Genomic DNA, 19,541 nt, shown 5'->3' with positions numbered 1-19,541 from the left:
TTTCTTATAGGGGGTCTATTTAACTTAAACAAAAACCTTTTGGGAGTTTCATGAAGAGTTGAGTCATTCATACTAATTAGTTCTACAGACTGTCCCTGCATTGTTAACAATCTCCTACCTAATTTCCCAACTGATTCTATTATCTTTTCTTCTGCTTATATTCTCACTGCTGTTTCCTTATCTTCATCATGTGGTAAACCAGATTTCCAAAAAAAAAAATTGGTCTAGTGACGTTTTATTTGTCTAGTTAAGCACAGGTTTCAAAAAATCCTTAGTCACTACATCCCAAAACACTTGTCTTTCCCACTGCATTCCCATCACACTTTTAACATTAATGAAATTAAGCTAACTGCTAAAGTAAGAAAGAAGTTATCACCATCAACTAGCTATAAATAAAGACAAGGCAGCCCAGGTGTATTGAAGTTCAGGCTTTATATGCCCTGGGTTGTCATTGGAAGTACATGCACTTGCTCTTAATTTCAAAGGGTGTAGATCTTCCTCATTAAGCAGGACAGGTTTTCATTAAAAATGGGAAATTAGGGTGTCAAGGGACCTTTATCTTCTACCAGTTGCAGAAGAAACAATTCTTTGGGAAATATTCAACTCTCTTGAGAAAGACATTATCCTGAAATATATTATACCTGATCAGAAGATAAGTGTTTCACTTGTTCCTAAAACATTATTATTTTGCTATGGCTTACCAGCCTCATCTAAATATACTGAAAATGATTTTCAAATGAATTCAGTTAATCTTTTCAGTTAGTAAATATTGACTTGAAATTCTAAACAATTTGGCTAAATTGCTGTGTTAACTACTCTTTTAGGAGCTACCACTCTGCCAGACCAACTTGGATCTTGAGTTAAAATGGATAACTCAAAGGCAGAAAAGAAATTTACTAAAACTGGTAAATTTCTAATACAGTAATTTATTTTCTTTGAATTATTATCTTCCCTTATCTTGGGTATAACCAAATCTTCAGTATTAAGGTTGTGCATATATTTCATTCTTTCAGATTTGAGTACTGCATTACACTTAAGCCAAGAAAGTGGTTACCATGAGCATGGATCTTCTAGTATTAAGCACACAGTTCACAACTTAAATGTTGGAAGACCCACAAAGTTCTTTGTAGCCTTGCCAGCATTTCCTCAACTAACTTATGGCTGTGTCAATTACCCCAAATTTCTGACCATGTCATAATATTAATGAATTATTGTAAAACAAGCCACTGAAAAGTACATTTTAGCAGAGACGCATTTACTGTCTATAAGTATAAATGTTCTTACAAAATATGTGCTGAAGGGCTTAGAGGTTCTGTCTGTAGCTTCAGGGCCAACTACTGTGTATGTAATTTTAAAGTTATCTTGAAGACTATTATGCTATTTCACGCAATAATTAGGAAAAGGAACTGACCCATCTCCAGACACTTTTGGAAAGCAGAGGCAATGCTCAAAATTCCTGTATTCAAACTATGTTCTGTAAAAACAGCCTCACCTTCTGTTAGAAAAAGACTAACCTTTAATTATTAGATTTAGAAAGGAAAATTATAACTTACTCTGCTCCATAATTGCTGCAGATGAGTTATTAAAATTCTAAACTTATGTAATATTATCATAAAATATGGCATTTTTTCCTCAGGAAAGCCACAAATTGGATTCAAGCTTATGCACTGTAAAACCCAGATGGTTTACTTAACTACTCAGACATCCTTCAGTTCAAAAGTTAACTGAACTGAAAACTAACATTTTGAAAATTGATATGCTTTGAGGAGCTCAAGCAGAACAATAAATTAGCTTCACGTATGGGGTGTTAAGAGATAGACTTGAGAGGCCATGACAATTGTTCAGGGATTATTGGCAAATTAGAAGAGAATATACAGTTTCTATAGGTTAGCTAATTATACATTACCTGGACTCCTCAAAGTGCTGGTGCTTTGCTGTCTCCATTTTCTTACTCACTGGTTCAATATTAGTCATGATTTTGTCCAGTTTAACTTGTCCTGAAATGTTTTTTAAGTTTTACTTCCATAGTATTAGTTTTCAAATTATAAATGCATTTTTCAAATTCAATTGCAAATCACAAATTTTTCTTAAAAAGAGCTGTACTAACACAGAGATACTAAAAAACACAATTGAGCAGTTTTCTTCACTCCATGCTACTCAGATACTTTGCAATTACTAAACTTTAGGACTGAAAAGTACAATGCAAATGAACTGCATATATCAAAAAGGAGATTGCTCTCAGAGAAATGGCTGTAACAGCATAGCACATACGGATGAATAAAAACAACCTCATTTATACATATCAGTATTATTATAATCATTGTCATCACAAAGCTTATTTTTTACAGAAGGGGCTGTTACTTTAAAATAATTTGGAAAATCATTAGTTCCTGTAAATAGGAACACTGAGTGCTCCAAAAATCTCATTATTTGATAGAGTAAGACTAAATTCCACAAAAGGCAAAGGTTCTACATTTAAAAAATCGAATTGGAGAGACACAAGATGGCCAAATAGGAATAGCTCTGGAGTACAATTCCCAGCAAGAACAACACAGAGGGTGAGTGATCACTGCATTTCCAAAAGAGTTTTTACTGCCCACAGACCAGGAGATTCTCAGGCTGAAAAGTGCCACAAGTTTCCAGCATGGCTGCTTCAGCTGGCACCATGGGTATCCGCACTAAAACTCACACAAATCTGGGTAGCCATTTCAACCAACACCTGGAACTCCTGGGAGACAGAGCCGCTTATTCCACTGAAAAAGAGAGGGCTGAAACAGTGAGCCAGGAGATCTGGCTAAGCAGGTCCCACCCCTACAAAGATCAGTAATCTAAAACACTCTAGATTGAGAGTTTTGCAGAATGCACAGCTGGACCCGGGATGGTCCAGTATGGTGTGGGGAAGGATGTCCACCATTACCAAGACAGTCCACCACTAGGGAGGCGGTCCACCATTACTTAGGCAGTCTGCCATTACTGAGGCAGACTTCCATTACGGAGGCAGTTCTAACTGTACCTCTGTAAACAAAACCACAAGGAAGTTTACACAGCAACTGGACAGAGCCCATGGCAGCTCAGCAATGCCTCTGACTAGACTACTTCCTGGCTGGGCATGGCATCTCTGAAAAATGGCAGCAGCACATCAGGAACTTATAAATAAAGCCCCAACTTCCCAGGACAGAGCACCTGGGGAAAGGCAGTTATGAATGCTGCTGCAGAGACTTAAACATACCTGCCCAGAAGCTCTGAATGGAATAACGGAGCTCCCAGCACAGCACTTGAGCTTCTATAAGGGACAGACTGTCTCCTCAAGCAGCTCCTGACCCCCATATATTCAAAGAGACACCTCATAGAAGAGAGGTCAGGCTCACATCTGGTGGGTACCCTTCTGAAAAAAAGATAACAAAAGAAGAAACCGGCAGCAACTCTTACTGTTCCGCAGTTGCAACAGATGATCCCCAGGCACACAGGCTCTGGAAAGGACCTCCAGCCATCCTACAGCAGTGGGGCCTGACTGTTAGAAGGAAAACTAAAAAACAGGAAGAAATAGCTTCAACATTAACAAAAACAACATCCAGTCAGAGACCCCATCTGAAAGTCACCAACTACAAAGACCACAGGTAGATAAATCCACAAAGATGGGAAGAAAACAGTCCAAAAAGGATGAAAACACCAAAAAACAGAATAGGTCACCCCCTCCAAGGGATCACAACTTCTCACCAGCAAGGGAACAAAGCTGGATGGAGAACGAGTCTGATGAATTGACAGAAACAGGCTTCAGAAGGTGGGTAATAACGAACTTCTCTGAGCTAAAAGAACATGATCTAACCCAATGCAAAGAAACTAAGAACCTTGAAAAAAGGTTAGATGAAATGCTAACTAGAATAAACCGCTTAGAGAAGAATACAAATGACTTGATGGAGCTGAAAAACACAGCATGAGAATTTCACAAAGCATACACAAGTTTCAATAGCTGAATCGACCAAGCAGAATAAAGAATATCAGAGATTAAAGTTCAACTCAATGAAATAAAATGAGAAGGCAATATTAAAGAAAAAAGAGTGAAAAGAAATGAACAAAGCCTCCAAGAAATAAGGGATTATGTTAAAAGACCTAATCTATGTTTGATAGGTGTACCTGAATGTCACAGAGAGAATGAATCGATGCTGGAAAACACTCTTCAGGATATTATCCAGGAGAATTTCCCCAGCCTAGCAAAGCAGGACAACATTCAAGTCCAGGAAATACAGAGAACACCACAAAGATATTCCTCAAGAAGAGCAATCACAAGACAAATAATCATCAGATTCACCAGGGTTGAAATGAATGAAAAAGTACTAAGGGCAGCCAGAGAGAAAAGTCAGGTTACCCACAAAGGGAAGCCCATCAGATTCACAGTGGATCTCTTGGCAGAAACCCTACAAGCCAGAAAAGATTGGGGCCAATATTCAACATCATTAAAGAAAAGAGATTTCAACCTAGAATTTCATATCTAGCCAACTAAGCTTCATAAGCAAAGAAGAAACAAAATCCTTTACAAACAAGCAATTGCTGAGAGATTTCGTCACCACCAGGACTGCCTTACAAGGTCTCCTGAAAGCACTAAACATGCAGAGGAACAACGAGTACCAGCCACTCCAAAAACATACTCAATGGTAAAGACCATCAACACAATAGAGAAACTGCGTCACCTCATGGGCAAAAGAACCAGCTAGCATCAAAATGGCAGGATCAAATTTACACATAACAATATTAACCATAAATGTAAATGGCTAAATGCTCCAATCAAAAGATACAGACTGGCAAATTGGATAAAAAGTCAAGACCTATCAGTGTGCTGCATTCAGGAAATCCACCTCACATGAAAGTACACACATAGGCTCAAGACAAAGGGATGGAAGAAGATTTACCAAAAATTGAGAGCAAAAAAAGCAGGAGTTATAATCAGAGTCTCTGATAAGATGGATGTTAAATCAACAAAGATTAAAAGAGACAAAGAAGGACATTACATAATAGAAAAAGGATCAATGCAACAAGAAGAGCTAACGATCCTAAATATATAGGTACCAAATACAGAAGTAGCCAATACATAAAGCAAGTTCTCAGAGACCTACTAAGACACTTAGAGTCCCACACAATAATAGTGGGAGACTTTAACACTCGCCTGTCAATATTAAACAGATCGAGACAAAAATTAACAGGGATATCCAGGACTTGAACTCAGATCTGGACTAAGCAGACCTAAAAGACATCCACAGAACTCTCCACCCCAAATCCACAGAATATACATTCTTCTCAGCACCACATCTCACCTACTCTAAAATTGACCACATAATTGGAAGTAAATCACTCCTCAGCAAATGCAAAAGAACAGAAATGGTAACAGTCTCTTAGACAACAGTGCAATCAAATTAGAACTCAGGATTAAGAAGTTAACTCAGAACTGCACAACTTCATGGAAAGTAAACAACTGTCTCCTGAATGTTGACTAGATAAACAATGAAATGAAGGCAGAAATAAAGATGTTCTCTGAAACCAAGCAAAATGAAGACACAAGGTACCAGAATCTCTGAGACAGATTTAAAGCAGTCTTCAGAGGAAAATTTATGGCAATAAATGCCCACATGAGAAGTGGCAAACAATGTAAAATCAACACCCTATCATCAAAATTGAAAGAGCTAGAGGAGCAAGATAAAAAAATTCAAAAGCTAGCAGAAGACAAGAACTAACTAAGATCAGAGTAGAACTGAAGGAGATAGAGACATTAAAAAAAAACCTTGAAAAAAATCAATAAATCTAGGAGCTGGTTTTTTGAAAAGATCAACAAAATAGACAGACTGCTAATCAGATTAATAAAAAAGACAAGAGAGAATAATCAAATAGATGTAATAAAAACTGATAGAGGGAATATCACCACCAATTCCACAGAAATACAAACTACCATCAGAGACTACTACAAACAACTCTATGAACACACACTAGTAAACCTTGAAGAAATGGATAAATTCCTGGACATTTGCACCCTCCCAAGCCTAAATCAGAAAGAAGTTGAAACCCTGAATAGACCAATAGCAAACGCTGAGGTTGAGGCAGAAATTAATAGTCTACCAACCAAAAAAAATCCAGGTACAGATGGTTCACAGCCAAATTCTACCAGAAGTACAAAGAGGAACTGGTACCACTCCTTCTGAAACTATTCCAAACAATACAGAAGGATGGAATCCTTCACAAATTATTTTATGAGACCAATATTATCCTGATACCAAAACACAATAGAGACTCAACTGAAAAATAAAACTTCAGGACAATATCCATGATGAACATAGATGATAAATTCTTCAACAAAATAATGGCAAACTGATTACAATAGCACATCAAAAAGCTTATCCATCACAATCCCAGGGATACAAGGCTGGTTCGACATATACAAATTAATAAACATAATCCATCACATAAACAGAATCACTGTCAAAAAACACATTATTATCTCAATAGATGCAGAAAACGCCAACAACAAAATTTAACAGTGCTTTATGCTAAAAACGCTAATATCATTGTAACGTATCTCAAAATAATAAAAGCTATTTATGACAAACCCACAGCCAATATCATACTGAATGGGCAAAAACTGGAAGCATTCCCTTTGAAATCCAGCACTAGACAAGGATGCCCTCTCTCACCACTCCTATTCAATATAGTATTGGAAGTTCTAGCCAGAGCAATCAGGCAAGAAAAGGAAATACAGTGTATTCAATTAGGAAAGGAAGAAGTCAAATTGTGCCTATTTGCACACAATGTGATTGTATAATTAGAAAATCACATTATCTCTGCCCAAAATCACTTAAACTGATAAGCAACTTTAGCAAAGTTTCAGGATAAAAAATCAATGTGCAGAAATCACAAACATTATTATATGCCAATAACAGACTTAAGGAGAGCGAAATCCAGAGTGAACTAGCATTCACAATTGCTACAAAGATAATAAAATAGCTAGGAATACAACTAAAAAAGGATGCAAAGGACCTCTTCAAGGAGAACTACAAACCACTGCTCAAGGAAATAAGAGAGGACACAAACAGTTGGAAAAACATTCCATGTTCATGGTTAGGAAGAATCGGTATTGTGAAAATGGCCATATTGCCCAAAGTAATATACAGATTCAACGCTGTCCCCATCAAGCTACCAATGACCCTCTTCACATAATTGGAAAAAAAAAAAACAAAAACCTTAAACTTCATAAGGAACCAAAAGAGAGCCTGCATAGCTAAGGAAATACTAAGCAAAAAGAACAAAGCCAGAGGCATCATGCCACCTGACTTCAAACTATACTACAAAGCTACAGTAATCAAAACAGCATGATACTGGTACCAAAACAGAGATATAGACCAATGGAACAGAACAGAGGCCGTGGAGTCAATGCCATACATCTACAACCATCTGATCTTTGACAAATCTGATAAAAACAAGCAATGGGGAAAGGATTCCCTGTTTAATAAATGATATTGGGAAAACTGGCTAGCCATGTGCAGAAAGCAGAAACTGGACCCCTTCCTGACACCTTACACTAAAATTAACTCTACATGGATTAAAGACTTAAACATAAGACCTAACACCATAAAAACCCTAGAAAAACGCCTAAGCAATACCATTCAGGACATAGGCATGGGCAAGGACTTCATGATTAAAACACCAAAAGTATTGGCAACAAAAGCCAAAATAGACAAATGGGACCTAATTAAACACCAAAGCTTCTGTACAGCAAAGGAAACAATCATTAGAGTGAATTGGCAACCAAAAGAATGGCAAAAATTTTTGCCATCTACCCATCTGACAAAGGGCTAATATCCAGAATCTGCAAAGACCTAAAACAGATTTACAAGAAACAGTCAAACTCATTCAAAAGTGGGCAAAGGATATGAACAGGCACTTCTCAAAAGAAGATGCATATGAGGCCAACTAACATGAAAAAATGCTCATTGTCACTAGTCATTAGAGAAACACAAATCAAAACCACATTGAGATACCATCCCATGCCAGTTAGAATGATGATCATTAAAAAAACTGGAGACAACAGATGCTGGAGAGGATGTGGAGAAATAGGAACACTTTTACACTGTTGGTGGGTGTGTAAATTAGTTCAACCATTGTGGAAGACAGTGTGGTGATTCCTCAAGGATCTAGAAATAGAAATTCCATTTGAACCAGCAATCCCATTATTGGGTATATACCCAAAGGATTATAAATCATTCTATTATAAAGACACATGCACACATATGTTCACTGCAGTACTGTTGACAATAGCAAAAACATGGAATCAACCTAAATGCCCATTGATGATAGACTGGACAAGGAAAATGTGGCACATATACACCATGGAATACTATGCAGCCATAAAAAACAATGAGTTTGTGTCCTTCATAGAAACATGGATGAATCTGGAAACCATCATTCTCTGCAAACTGACAGAAGAACAGAATATCAAACACCACATATTCTCACTCACAGGCAAGTGTTGAACAATGAGAACACATGGAAACAGGGAGAGGAGCATTCACACACTGGGCACAAAGGGAGGGACAGTGGGGGTTGGGGAAGTTGTGGAGGGATAACATAGGCAGAAATGCCAGATATAGGTGATGGGTGGTTGGAGGTAGCAAACCACCTTGCCATGTATGTACCTATGCAACAATCCTGCATGATCTGCACATGTGCCCCAGAACCTAAAGTACGATTTAAAAAATATATATATATAATTCTTTGAATCTAAAGAGAAATTTACATAAGTTTTTTTTTTAAATACCCATTACTTTCTGTTGTGCACAGATAATGGAACCAATATATAGTTTGAAATATTATAACAAAAATATTATCAGGTAACTATTGAGCACCTTCTAGCTACTAGCTCAGATATATTATTAATAAAAGAGAGAGAGAACATATCAGACAAACCTGCTGCTTTAAAAAAATACAAACTAGTTGAATCTCCATGCCAACAAACAGAAGAGCATACTAGACTGAATTATGTAATGTACATTCAAATGTGTAATAGAGAACATAAAATTTTTATAGAAATAGAAAACAGAAGGTTGACATTGATTAACTACAGTTGGCCTTCAGTATCCTTGGGTTCTGCATCTGTAGATTCAAGAAACCACAGATTGACAATATTCAGGCAAAAAAATGTTTAAAAATACAATACAATAAAAATAATTAAAATTAAAAAACAATATATTAAAGCTATTTGCATAGAGGTTGCATATCATTTGGTATTATAAGTAATCTAGAGATGATTTAAAGTATAGGAGAAGAAATTGGTATCAATCATCATTTTGACACTGTTCCACAAGATAGAGAAAGAGGGAATCCTCTCTAATTCATTCTATGAAGTCAGAATCACCCTAGTACCAAAATCAGGAAGGGATATAACTAAAAAGAAAACTACAGACCAATATCCCTGATGAACATAGGTGCTAAACTCCTTAACAAAATACAAGATAACCAAATCCAACAATGTATCTAAAAGATAATCCACCACAATCAAGTAGCTTTCAAACCATGGATACAGGGATGTTTAACATCCCAAGTCAATAAATGCGATACACCATATAAACAGAATCAAAAACAAAAATTATATGATCACCTCAAAAGGTGCAGAAAAAGTATCTGACAAAATCCAGCATCTGTTTAAAACTCCCAGCAAAATTGGCATACAAGCGATATACCTCAATGTAATAAAAGCCATCTATGACAAACCCATAGCCAATATAATACTGAATGAGGAAAAGTTGAAGACATTCCCTCTGAGAACTCGAACAATACAAGAGTGCCACTCTTACCATGCCTCTTCAACATAGTACTGGAGGTCCTAGCCAGACCAATCAAACAAGAGAAAGACATAAAGGGAATTCAAATCTGTAAAGAGGAAGTCAAACTGTACACTGTTTGCTGAAGATATGATTGTTTACCTTGAAAACACTAAAGACTCCAGAAAGCTCCTAGAACTGATTAAAAAATTCAGCAGTTTCCAGAAATGAGATTAATGTACACCAATCAGTAGCTCTTCTATATACCAACAGCAGTGCCTAAGCAGAAAATCAAATCAAGAACTCAACCCCTTTTACAGTAGCTGCAAAAATAACAATAAAACAAAATACTCAGGAATATACCTAACCAAGGAAGCAAAAGACCTCTACAAGGAAAACTACAAAACACTGCTGAAAGAAATCACAGACAACACAAACAAATGGAAACACATTCCATATTCATGGATGGGTAGAATCAATATTGTGAAAAGGACCATACTGCCAAAAGCAATCTACAAATTCAACACACCCTCCATCTAAACACCATTATCATTCTTCACAGAATTTTTCAAAAAACAAATTCATATGGAACTCAAAAAGAGCCTGCATACCTAAAGCAAGAAAAGCAAAAAGAACAAATCTAGAGCCATCAAACTACATGATTTCAAACTATAGTATAAGGCCATAGTCACCAACAGCATTGTACTGGGATAAAAATAGGCACATAGCTCACACCTGTAATCCCAGCACTCTGGGAGGCCGAGGCGGGTGGATCACGAGGTCAAGAGATCGAAACCATTCTGGTCAACATGGTGAAACCACGTCTCTACTAAAAAGTACAAAAAATTAGCTGGGCATGGAGATGCGTGCCTGTAATCCCAGCTACTTGGGAGGCTGAGGCAGTAGAATTGCTTGAACCCAGGAGGTGGAGGTTGCAGTGAGCCGAGATTGCACCATTGCACTCCAGCCTGTGTAACAAAAGCAAAACTCCGTCTAAAAAAAAAAAAAAAAAAAAAAAAAAAAAAAAAAAAGGCACATAAACCAGTGGAACGGAATAGAGAATCTAGAAATCAATCCAAATATCTACAGCCAACTGATCTTCGACAAAGCAAACAAAAACATAAACTGGAAAAAGGACACCCTTTTCAACAAATGGTACTGGGATAATTGGTTAGCTACATATAGGAGAATGAAACTGGATACTCATCTTTCACCTTATACAAAAATCAACTCAAGATGGATTAAGTACTTAAATCTAAGATCTGAAACTATAAAAGTTCTAGAAGATAACAATGGATAACCCTTCTAGACGTTGGCTTAGGCAAGAATTTCATAACCAAGAACCCAAAAGCAAATGCAATTAAAAACAAAAATAACATGGATGTAAAAATCTTCAATAAAATACTGGCAAACCAATTGCAACAGGACATCAAAAAGCTTATAAATATGATCAAGTAGGCTTCATTCCAGGGATGCAAGGGTGGTTCAACTTACGCAAGTCTGTAAACATAATCCACCACATAAACAGAACCAGAGACAAAAGTTACATGATTATCTCAATAGATGCAGAGAAAGCCTTCAACAAAATTCAACAGCCCTTTATGCTAAAAACTCTGAATAAACTAAGTATCAAAGGAACATCTCTCAAAATAATAAAAGCTATTTATTGCAAACCTACAGCCAATATCATACTGAATGGACAAAAACTGGAAGCATTCACTTTGAAATCCAGCACTAGACAAGGATGCCCTCTGTCACCACTCGTATTAAATATAGTATTGGAAGTTCTAGCCAGAGCAATCAGGCAAGAAAAAAAAAAAAAATAAAGGGTATTCAATTAGGAAAAGAGGAAGTCAAATTGTCTCTATTTGCAAATGGCATGATTATATATTTAGAAGACCCTATCATCTCAGCCTAAAATCTCCTTAAACTGATAAGCAACTTCAGCAAAGCCTCCAGATACAAAATCAATGTGCAGAAATCACAAGCATTTCTATACACCAGTAACAGACTAACAGAGAGCCAAATCATGAGTGAATTCCCATTCACAATTGCTACAAAGAGAATAAAATACCCAGGAATACAACTAACAAAGGATGTAAAGGACCTCTTCAAGGAGAACTACAAACCGCTGCTCAAGGAAATAAGAGAGGACACAAACAAATGGCGAAACATTCCATGCTCATGATTAGGAAGAATCAATATTGTGAAAATGGCCATGCTGCTCAAAGTAATTTATAGATTCAACACTATCCCCATAAAGCTACCAATGACCTTCTTCACAGAACTGGAAAATATGGAACCAAAACAGAGTCTGCATGGCCAAGACAATCCTAAGCAAAAAGAACAAAGCCAGAGGCATCATGCTACCTGATTTCAAACTGTACTAGAAGGCTACAGTTATCAAAACAGCATGGTACTGGTACTAAAACAGATATAGACCAATGGAACAGAACAGAGGCCTCAGAGGCAATGCCACACATCTACAACCATCTGATCTCTGACCAACCTGACAAAGAAAAGCAATGGGGAAAGGATTCCCTGTTTAATAAATGATGTTGGGAAAACTGGCTAGCAGTGTGCAGAAAGCAGAAACTGGACCTCTTTCTGACACCTTACACTAAAATTAACTCCAGATGGATTAAAGACTTAAATGTAAGACCTAACACCATAAAAACTCTAGAAGAAAACCTAGGCAAATTCAGGACATAAGCATAGGCAAGGACTTCATGATTAAAACACCAAAAGTATTGGCAACAAAAGCCAAAATAGACAAATGGGACCTAATTAAACTCCACAGCTTCTGTACAGCAAAATAAACTCTCACTAGAGTGAACAGGCAATCAACAGAATGGGAAAAAATTTTTGCCATCTACCCATCTGACAAAGGGCTAGTATCCAGAAACTACAAAGAACTAAAACAGATTTACAAGAAAAAAACAACCAAACCCATTCAAAAGTGGGCAAAGAATTGTGAACAGGCACTTCTCCAAAACAGACATATATGAGGCCAACAAACATATGAAAAAATGCTCATCATCACTGATTATTAGAGAAATGCAAATCAAAACAACATTGAGATGCCACCTCACACCAGTTAGAATGGCAATCATTTAAAAATCTGGAGACAACAGATGCTGGAGAGGATGTGGAGAAATAGGAACAATTTTACACTGTTGGTGGGAGTGTAAACTAGTTCAACCATTGTGGAAGACAGTGTGGCACTTCCTCAAGGACCTAGAAATAGAAATTTCATTTGAGCCAGCAATCCCATTACTGGGTATATACTCAAATGATTATAAATCATTCTATTATAATAAAGACACATGCACGCATATGTTCATAGTGGCACTGTTTACAATAGCAAAGACCTAGAACCAAGCAAAAGCCCATTGACGATAGACTGAACCAAAAAAAAAAAAAAATGCGGCACATATACACCATGGAATACTATGCAGCCATATAAAAAAAAAGAGTTTGGGTCCTTTGTAGGGACATGAATGAATCTGGAAACCATCATTCTTAAGAAACTGACACAAGAACAGAAAATCAAACACCACATGTTCTCACTCATAGGTGGGTGTTGAACAGGGAGGGGAGCATCTCCCTGTTCTGTTGGGGAGGTAAGGGAAGGACAGCAGTGGGTGGGGAGGTCAGGGAGGGATAACATGGGGAGAAATGCCAGATTTAGGTGACAGGGGATGGAGGCACATTGCCATGTATGTACCTATGCAACAGTCCTGCATGATCTGCACATGTACCCCAGAACCTAAAGTACAATAAAATAAATAAATAAATGCATTTTCATAAAAAAAGAAAAAAAAAGATAAATATTTGGGAATTAATTAAACTAAAGAGTTTTTCACTGCAAAAGGAACAGTCAGCAGAGGAAACAGACAACCCACAGAGTGGGAGAAAATCTTCACAATCTACACATCTGACAAAAGACAAATATCCAGAATCTGCAATTAATTCAAACAAATCAATAAGAAAAAAAAAATCAAAAAGTGAGCTAAGGACATGAATAGATAATTCTCAAAAGAAGATATACAAATCGCCAAAAAACATGAAAAAATACTCAACATCACTAATGACCAGGGAAATGCAAATCAAAACCACAATGTGATACCACCTTACTCCTACAAGAATGGCCAAACTCAAAAAATTAGAAAACAGTAGATATGGGCATGGATGCAGTGATCAGGGAACACTTCTACACTATTGCTGAGAATGTAAACTGGTATAGCTACTATGGAAAGCAATGTGAAGATTCCTTAAAGAACTAAAAGTAGAACAACCATTTGATCCACTAATCCCACTACTGGGTATCTACCCAATGGAAAAGAAGTCGTTATACAAAAAAGATACTCACACATGCATGTTTATAGCAGCACAATTTGCAATTGGCAAGTCGTGAAACCAACCCAAATGTCCATCAATCAAAAAGTGGATAAAGAAACTATGTGTATCATATGTTTTCACTGATATGCGGGAGCTAAGACATGAGGATACAAAGGCATAAGAATGATACAATGGACTTCGGGGATTTGGGGGGAATGGTGGAAAGGGGATGAGGGATAAAAGACTACAAATAGGGTACAGTATATACTGCTTGGGTGATAAGTGCACCAAATTTCACAAATCAACACTAAATAACTTATCCTATAACCAAATACCACCTGCACCCCAGTAGCCTACAGAAAAAATAAGTAAATTTTTTAAAAATTGACAAAAACAAGAAACGGGGAAAGGAGTCCCTGTTTAATAAATGGTGTTGGGAAAATTGGCTAGCCATGTGCAGAAAGCAGAAACTGGACGCCTTCCTGATACCTTACACTAAAATTAACTCCAGATGGATTAAAGACTTAAACATAAGACCTAATACCATAAAAACCCTAGAAGAAAATCTAGACAAAACCATTCAGGACATAGGCATAGGCAAGGACTTCATGACCAAAACACCAAAAGCATTGGCGACCAAAGCCAAAATAGACAAATATGACCTAATCAAACTCCACAGCTTCTGTACAGCAAAATAAACTCTCACTAGAGTGAACAGGCAACCAACAGAATGGGAAAAAATTTTTCTAATCTACCCATCTGAAAAAGGGCTGATATCCAGAATCTACAAAGAACTAAAACAGATTTACAAGAAAAAAACAAACAATCCCATTCAAAAGTGGGCAAAGGACATGAACAGACACTTTACAAAAGAAGACGTACAGAAGGCCAACAAACATATGTAAAAATGCTCATCATCACTGGTCATTAGAGAAATGCAAATCAAAACTACATTGAGATACTATTTCATGCCAGTTAGAATGGTGATCATTAAAAAATCTGGAGACAACAGATGCTGGAGATGATGTGGAGAAACAGGATCACTTTTACACTGTTGGTGGGAGTGTAAATTAGTTCAACCATTGTGGAAAACAGTGTGGTGATTCCTCAAAGACCCAGACATAGAAATTCCATTTGACCCAGCAATCCCATTACTGGGTATATATCCAAAGGATTACAAATCATTCTACTATAAGGACACATACACACAAATGTTCACTGCAGCACCGTTTACAATAGCAAAGACCTGGAACCAACCCAAATGCCGATCGATGATAGACTGGACAGGGAAAATATGGCACATATACATCATGGAATACTATGCAGCCATCAAAATCGATGAGTTCGTGTCCTTTGTAGGGACATGGATGAATCTGGAAACCATCATTCTCAGCGAACTGACACAAGAACAGAAAATCAAACACCACATGTTCTCACTCACAGATGGGTGTTGAACAATGAGAACACATGGACACAGGGAGGGGAGCATCACACACTGGGGCCTGTAGGGGGGCAATAGGGAAGGGACAGCAGGGGTTGGGGGGTTGAGGAGAGATAGTATGGGTAGAAATGCCAGATATAGGTGATGGAGATGAAAGCAGCACATCACACTACCATATGTGTACCTATGCAACAATCTTGCATGTTCTTCACATGTACCCCCAAATCTAAAATGCAATAAATAAATAAATAAATATAGGAAGATGTGCATAGGTTATGCACATTTTATCAGAGACTTGGGCATTCTTGGATCTTGGAATGGTGGAGGTAGGGGAAGTCCTGGAACCAATTCCCCAAGGATACTGAGCAAAGGCTGTATTTATAAGGTACCAGAAGCATTGGTTAGCATTTCTTGTGAATTATCTCAGGTAAGCTTTAACAGTTTTGTTTAGTTTTTCTTTTTGTAAAGTACTGTGATTATTCCCTTTTACTCAGGAGAAGCAACTTTCCCAAGATCCTTTAACTTGGAATGTACAGACCCAGGACTCGTTCATTCTTTATCACTGTGCTCTGCACTGACCCCTGGAACTTGTGGGGCTTCAGGGAATTCAACAGTAAAAGTAGGTAATTTCTCCCTTGTTTACTTCAGAAAGTAACTATAAAGCTCAGAGGACACACTTTGTATAAAGACATATGGTATGTTAAGTGATATTATATTAAGGTAAAGGAAAATTTTTGTGTCTTAAAAATAGAAACAGTAAAAATATTTGATATGCCAAGTGTGCTAATGGCTATATATGGATTACCATGTTTTATTCTTACAGCTACCCCATTAATTAGGTACTATTACTATCTCCATTTTACAAATGAGGAAAAGAAAGCAGAGAAGGTGTGATTCACTTTCCCAAGATTAGACCATTAGCAATAGGTAGAGATGATATTCAAACCCAGGCAGATAGCCCCTGGAACCTGAATTCTTAATCACTCTGATGCTCAATTTACCTGTTTGTTTATTGTACTTATTTGTAGAATATTTACTTAGCAAAAATCTATTACTATGCTAATTCCTGGGAGGGGAGAAGTGTAATGGTTAATAAAGCATTATTTCTATCCTCAGTGGACAACATAACTAAGAGTGAAAATCACTGCAGAAAAGTAAAGGAGAAAAAGGATGAGGCAAAGGTGATGAGAAGTACAATCTGGAGATATAAAGAGTGAATTTTACAGCAATGGTAAAGAAATTAAGCTTGCAATGAAAGAATGACGATCATAGAAGCTTAAAAAAAGCATTAGGATTTAGTGAAATTTTTGTTTTATTTTTAAAGGAAGAAGGTTTTCAAGTCAGATGGGAAAGAAACCATTATAGATCAAGAGATTGCAGATGCTTACATCTGAACACACTTGGAATTGAATACATAAGCAGGGAACAGGTTCACTGCATACCTAGAAAGGATGTGATGAAGTTCACAAGTGAAGGTATTATTTAAAGATAATATTATTTTGAAAGCAACGTTATGAAAATAAATTTTCACTAATGAGGAATTCACATTTGTAAAAATACATATATATGCATAAAAATATATGTATATGTATATCTTGGTTTATTTATTTGCAAATGCACAGGAAAGGTGTGGAAGAATGTATACTACAGCTGAGACAATTAGTACTCAACCAAATTCTCCATGTGATCCCCTATATTTCCCATACCCCTTTACAATTAGGTTGAGAACATGTGATTAGACTCTGACCAATGAGATGCGGGCATATGAGGTGTGAGCCACTACCAGGTCTGGGGCTTAAATTCCTCCAGCCCACTCTTTCCCTGCCACAGTGCCCTAGGAAACCTGTGCACCAAATGGCAGAGCTACAAGGTAAACTATCACACTGTGACTGATGTGAGGGGAAAATAAGTCTTTATGAAACATGAAGCCACAGAGAATCTAGTGTTCCTTTGTTACTCAACAGAGCCCAACCTTTCTTGTCTAATATTTACACCAAACTAAGACCATCAGAGGTGTCTATCTTTGGAAGGAAGGGGAAAATGTAGTATTGCGAGAACTTTCCCTTTCAATCCTATATATGTATGTATTTTTAAAATATTTATAATGAGCTTGTGTTAATACAATAATTAAGCAAAAGATATGTCTATTTCAGAGGAAAAAAAAACCTGTTAAATAGTTTTAGTATAATCCATTTACATGCTAAACTAAAAGCCCTTTATAGTACCATTTAGCTAAGTCATATTAGGACTGTATCCAAAATACAAAATAAATGCAGATATACTCCTTAAAAATCAGTATACAGAATTAAAGGAGAGCTCTAAAAAGGCAGTTAAAACATATTAAAATCTACCACTGCTGCAGATAAATCTTTAGATGGAGAATGAGACTTGGTATGTGTCTTTAGGCCAATTATAACATTCCTGAAATTCTAACTATTGCCTTATGAAAAATCTAGTCTCTAAACCAATTTCACCAAACTAGAATTTCAGTTCTGAAATATAAATTATAAATAACTTCTGATTCAAATACTTATTCAAAGAGAGACCAACAGGAAGACCAGGGGAAAAAAACAGAGGTAAACTGATTATTAGAGGTTTTAGAATGAAGTTAGGCAAAAGACATATAAGACATTAAAACTGCCATCCGAGATATGAGCTGGCAGGCAACAAAGAAAACAACAACAAAAAAAAAAAAACCTGAGCAACCAAAAGACTTCAGTCTCTAACAATACTTACAATGTGTGCCAGAGAGATCCAAGATGGCTGATCACTAGCAGCTCGGGATTGTAGCTCCCAGTGAAAGCACAAAGAACGAGAGGACGCCACACCTTCACGTGAATTCTTCTTGCCCAAGCACCAGGAGATTCCCAGCGGAGGAGGCCCACAGGTCGCCAGCGTGACTCTTGTGACCGGCGAGGCAGTTTTGCCGGTGCCTCAGAGTGTCAGTTCTTGGTGCAGAGTCAGAAAAGCACCATCAATCTTAACGCCGCTGATTTAGTTGGTGCAGTGGGTTGCTCAGATTTCGGCGCTGAGAATCAATAAGTTGGACGTCCACTCGGAAACCCAATTACAAAGACAGTAATTATAAAGACCACAGATGGATAAATCTACAACAAAGGGAAGAAAACAGCCAAAAAAGGGTGAGAATACCCAAGATCAGAATGCCTCTCCCTCAGCAGGGGATCACAGTTCCTCACTGGCAACGAAACAAGGCCTGATGGAGAACGAGTGTGTTCCAATTACAGAAGCAGGCTTCAAAATGTGGATAATAAGAAACTTCTGTGAATTAAAAGAACTTGTTCAAACCCAATCTAAAGAAACAAAGCATTTTGAAAAAAGGTTTGACGAAATGTTAACAAGAATACACAATTTAGAGAGGAATATAAGTGAATTGATGGAGCTGAAAAACACAATACAAGAACTACGTGAAGTATGCACGAGTTTTAACAGCTGAATTGATCAAGCAGAAGAAAGGATATCAGAGGTCAAAGACCAACTCAATGAAATAAAAGAAGACGACAAGATTAGAGAAAAAAGGATAAAAAGGAACGAGCAAAATCTCCAAGAAATATGGGACTATGTGAAAAGACTTAATCTACGCTTGATAGGTGTACCTGAATGTGACGAAGAGAATGAATCCAAGCTGGAAAATATGCTTCAGGATATTAATCAGGAAAATTTTCCCAACCTAGTAAGGCAGGATAATATACAACTCCAGGTAATACAGAGAACACTACAAAGATATTCCTCAAGAAGAGCAACTCCAAGGCACATAATCGTCAGATTCACCAGGGTTGAAATGAAGGAGAAAATACTAAGGGCAGCCAGAGAGAAAGATCAAGTTACTCACAAAGGGAAGCCTATCAGACTTACAGCAGATGTCTCAGCAGAAACCCTACAAGCCAGAAGAGAGTGGGGACCAATATTCAACATCCTTAAAGAAGAGAACTTTCAACCAA

At 37.2% G+C, this 19,541-nt stretch overlaps 1 protein-coding gene across 1 annotated transcript in view; it reads right to left on the bottom strand.

Annotated features, from left to right (window-relative positions):
- Positions 1–19,541, bottom strand: part of IQCM (IQ motif containing M) — a 405,329-nt gene that overhangs the window by 339,118 nt on the left and 46,670 nt on the right. The window contains 1 exon segment of the mRNA XM_039479166.2: positions 1,902–1,997. Within this exon segment, the coding sequence (XP_039335100.1) occupies positions 1,902–1,997 (96 nt within the window).

This window comes from Saimiri boliviensis, chromosome 3 (assembly GCF_048565385.1).
Source record: "Saimiri boliviensis isolate mSaiBol1 chromosome 3, mSaiBol1.pri, whole genome shotgun sequence".
NCBI lineage: Eukaryota > Metazoa > Chordata > Mammalia > Primates > Cebidae > Saimiri > Saimiri boliviensis.
This window is presented reverse-complemented; position numbering and strand designations above follow the sequence as displayed.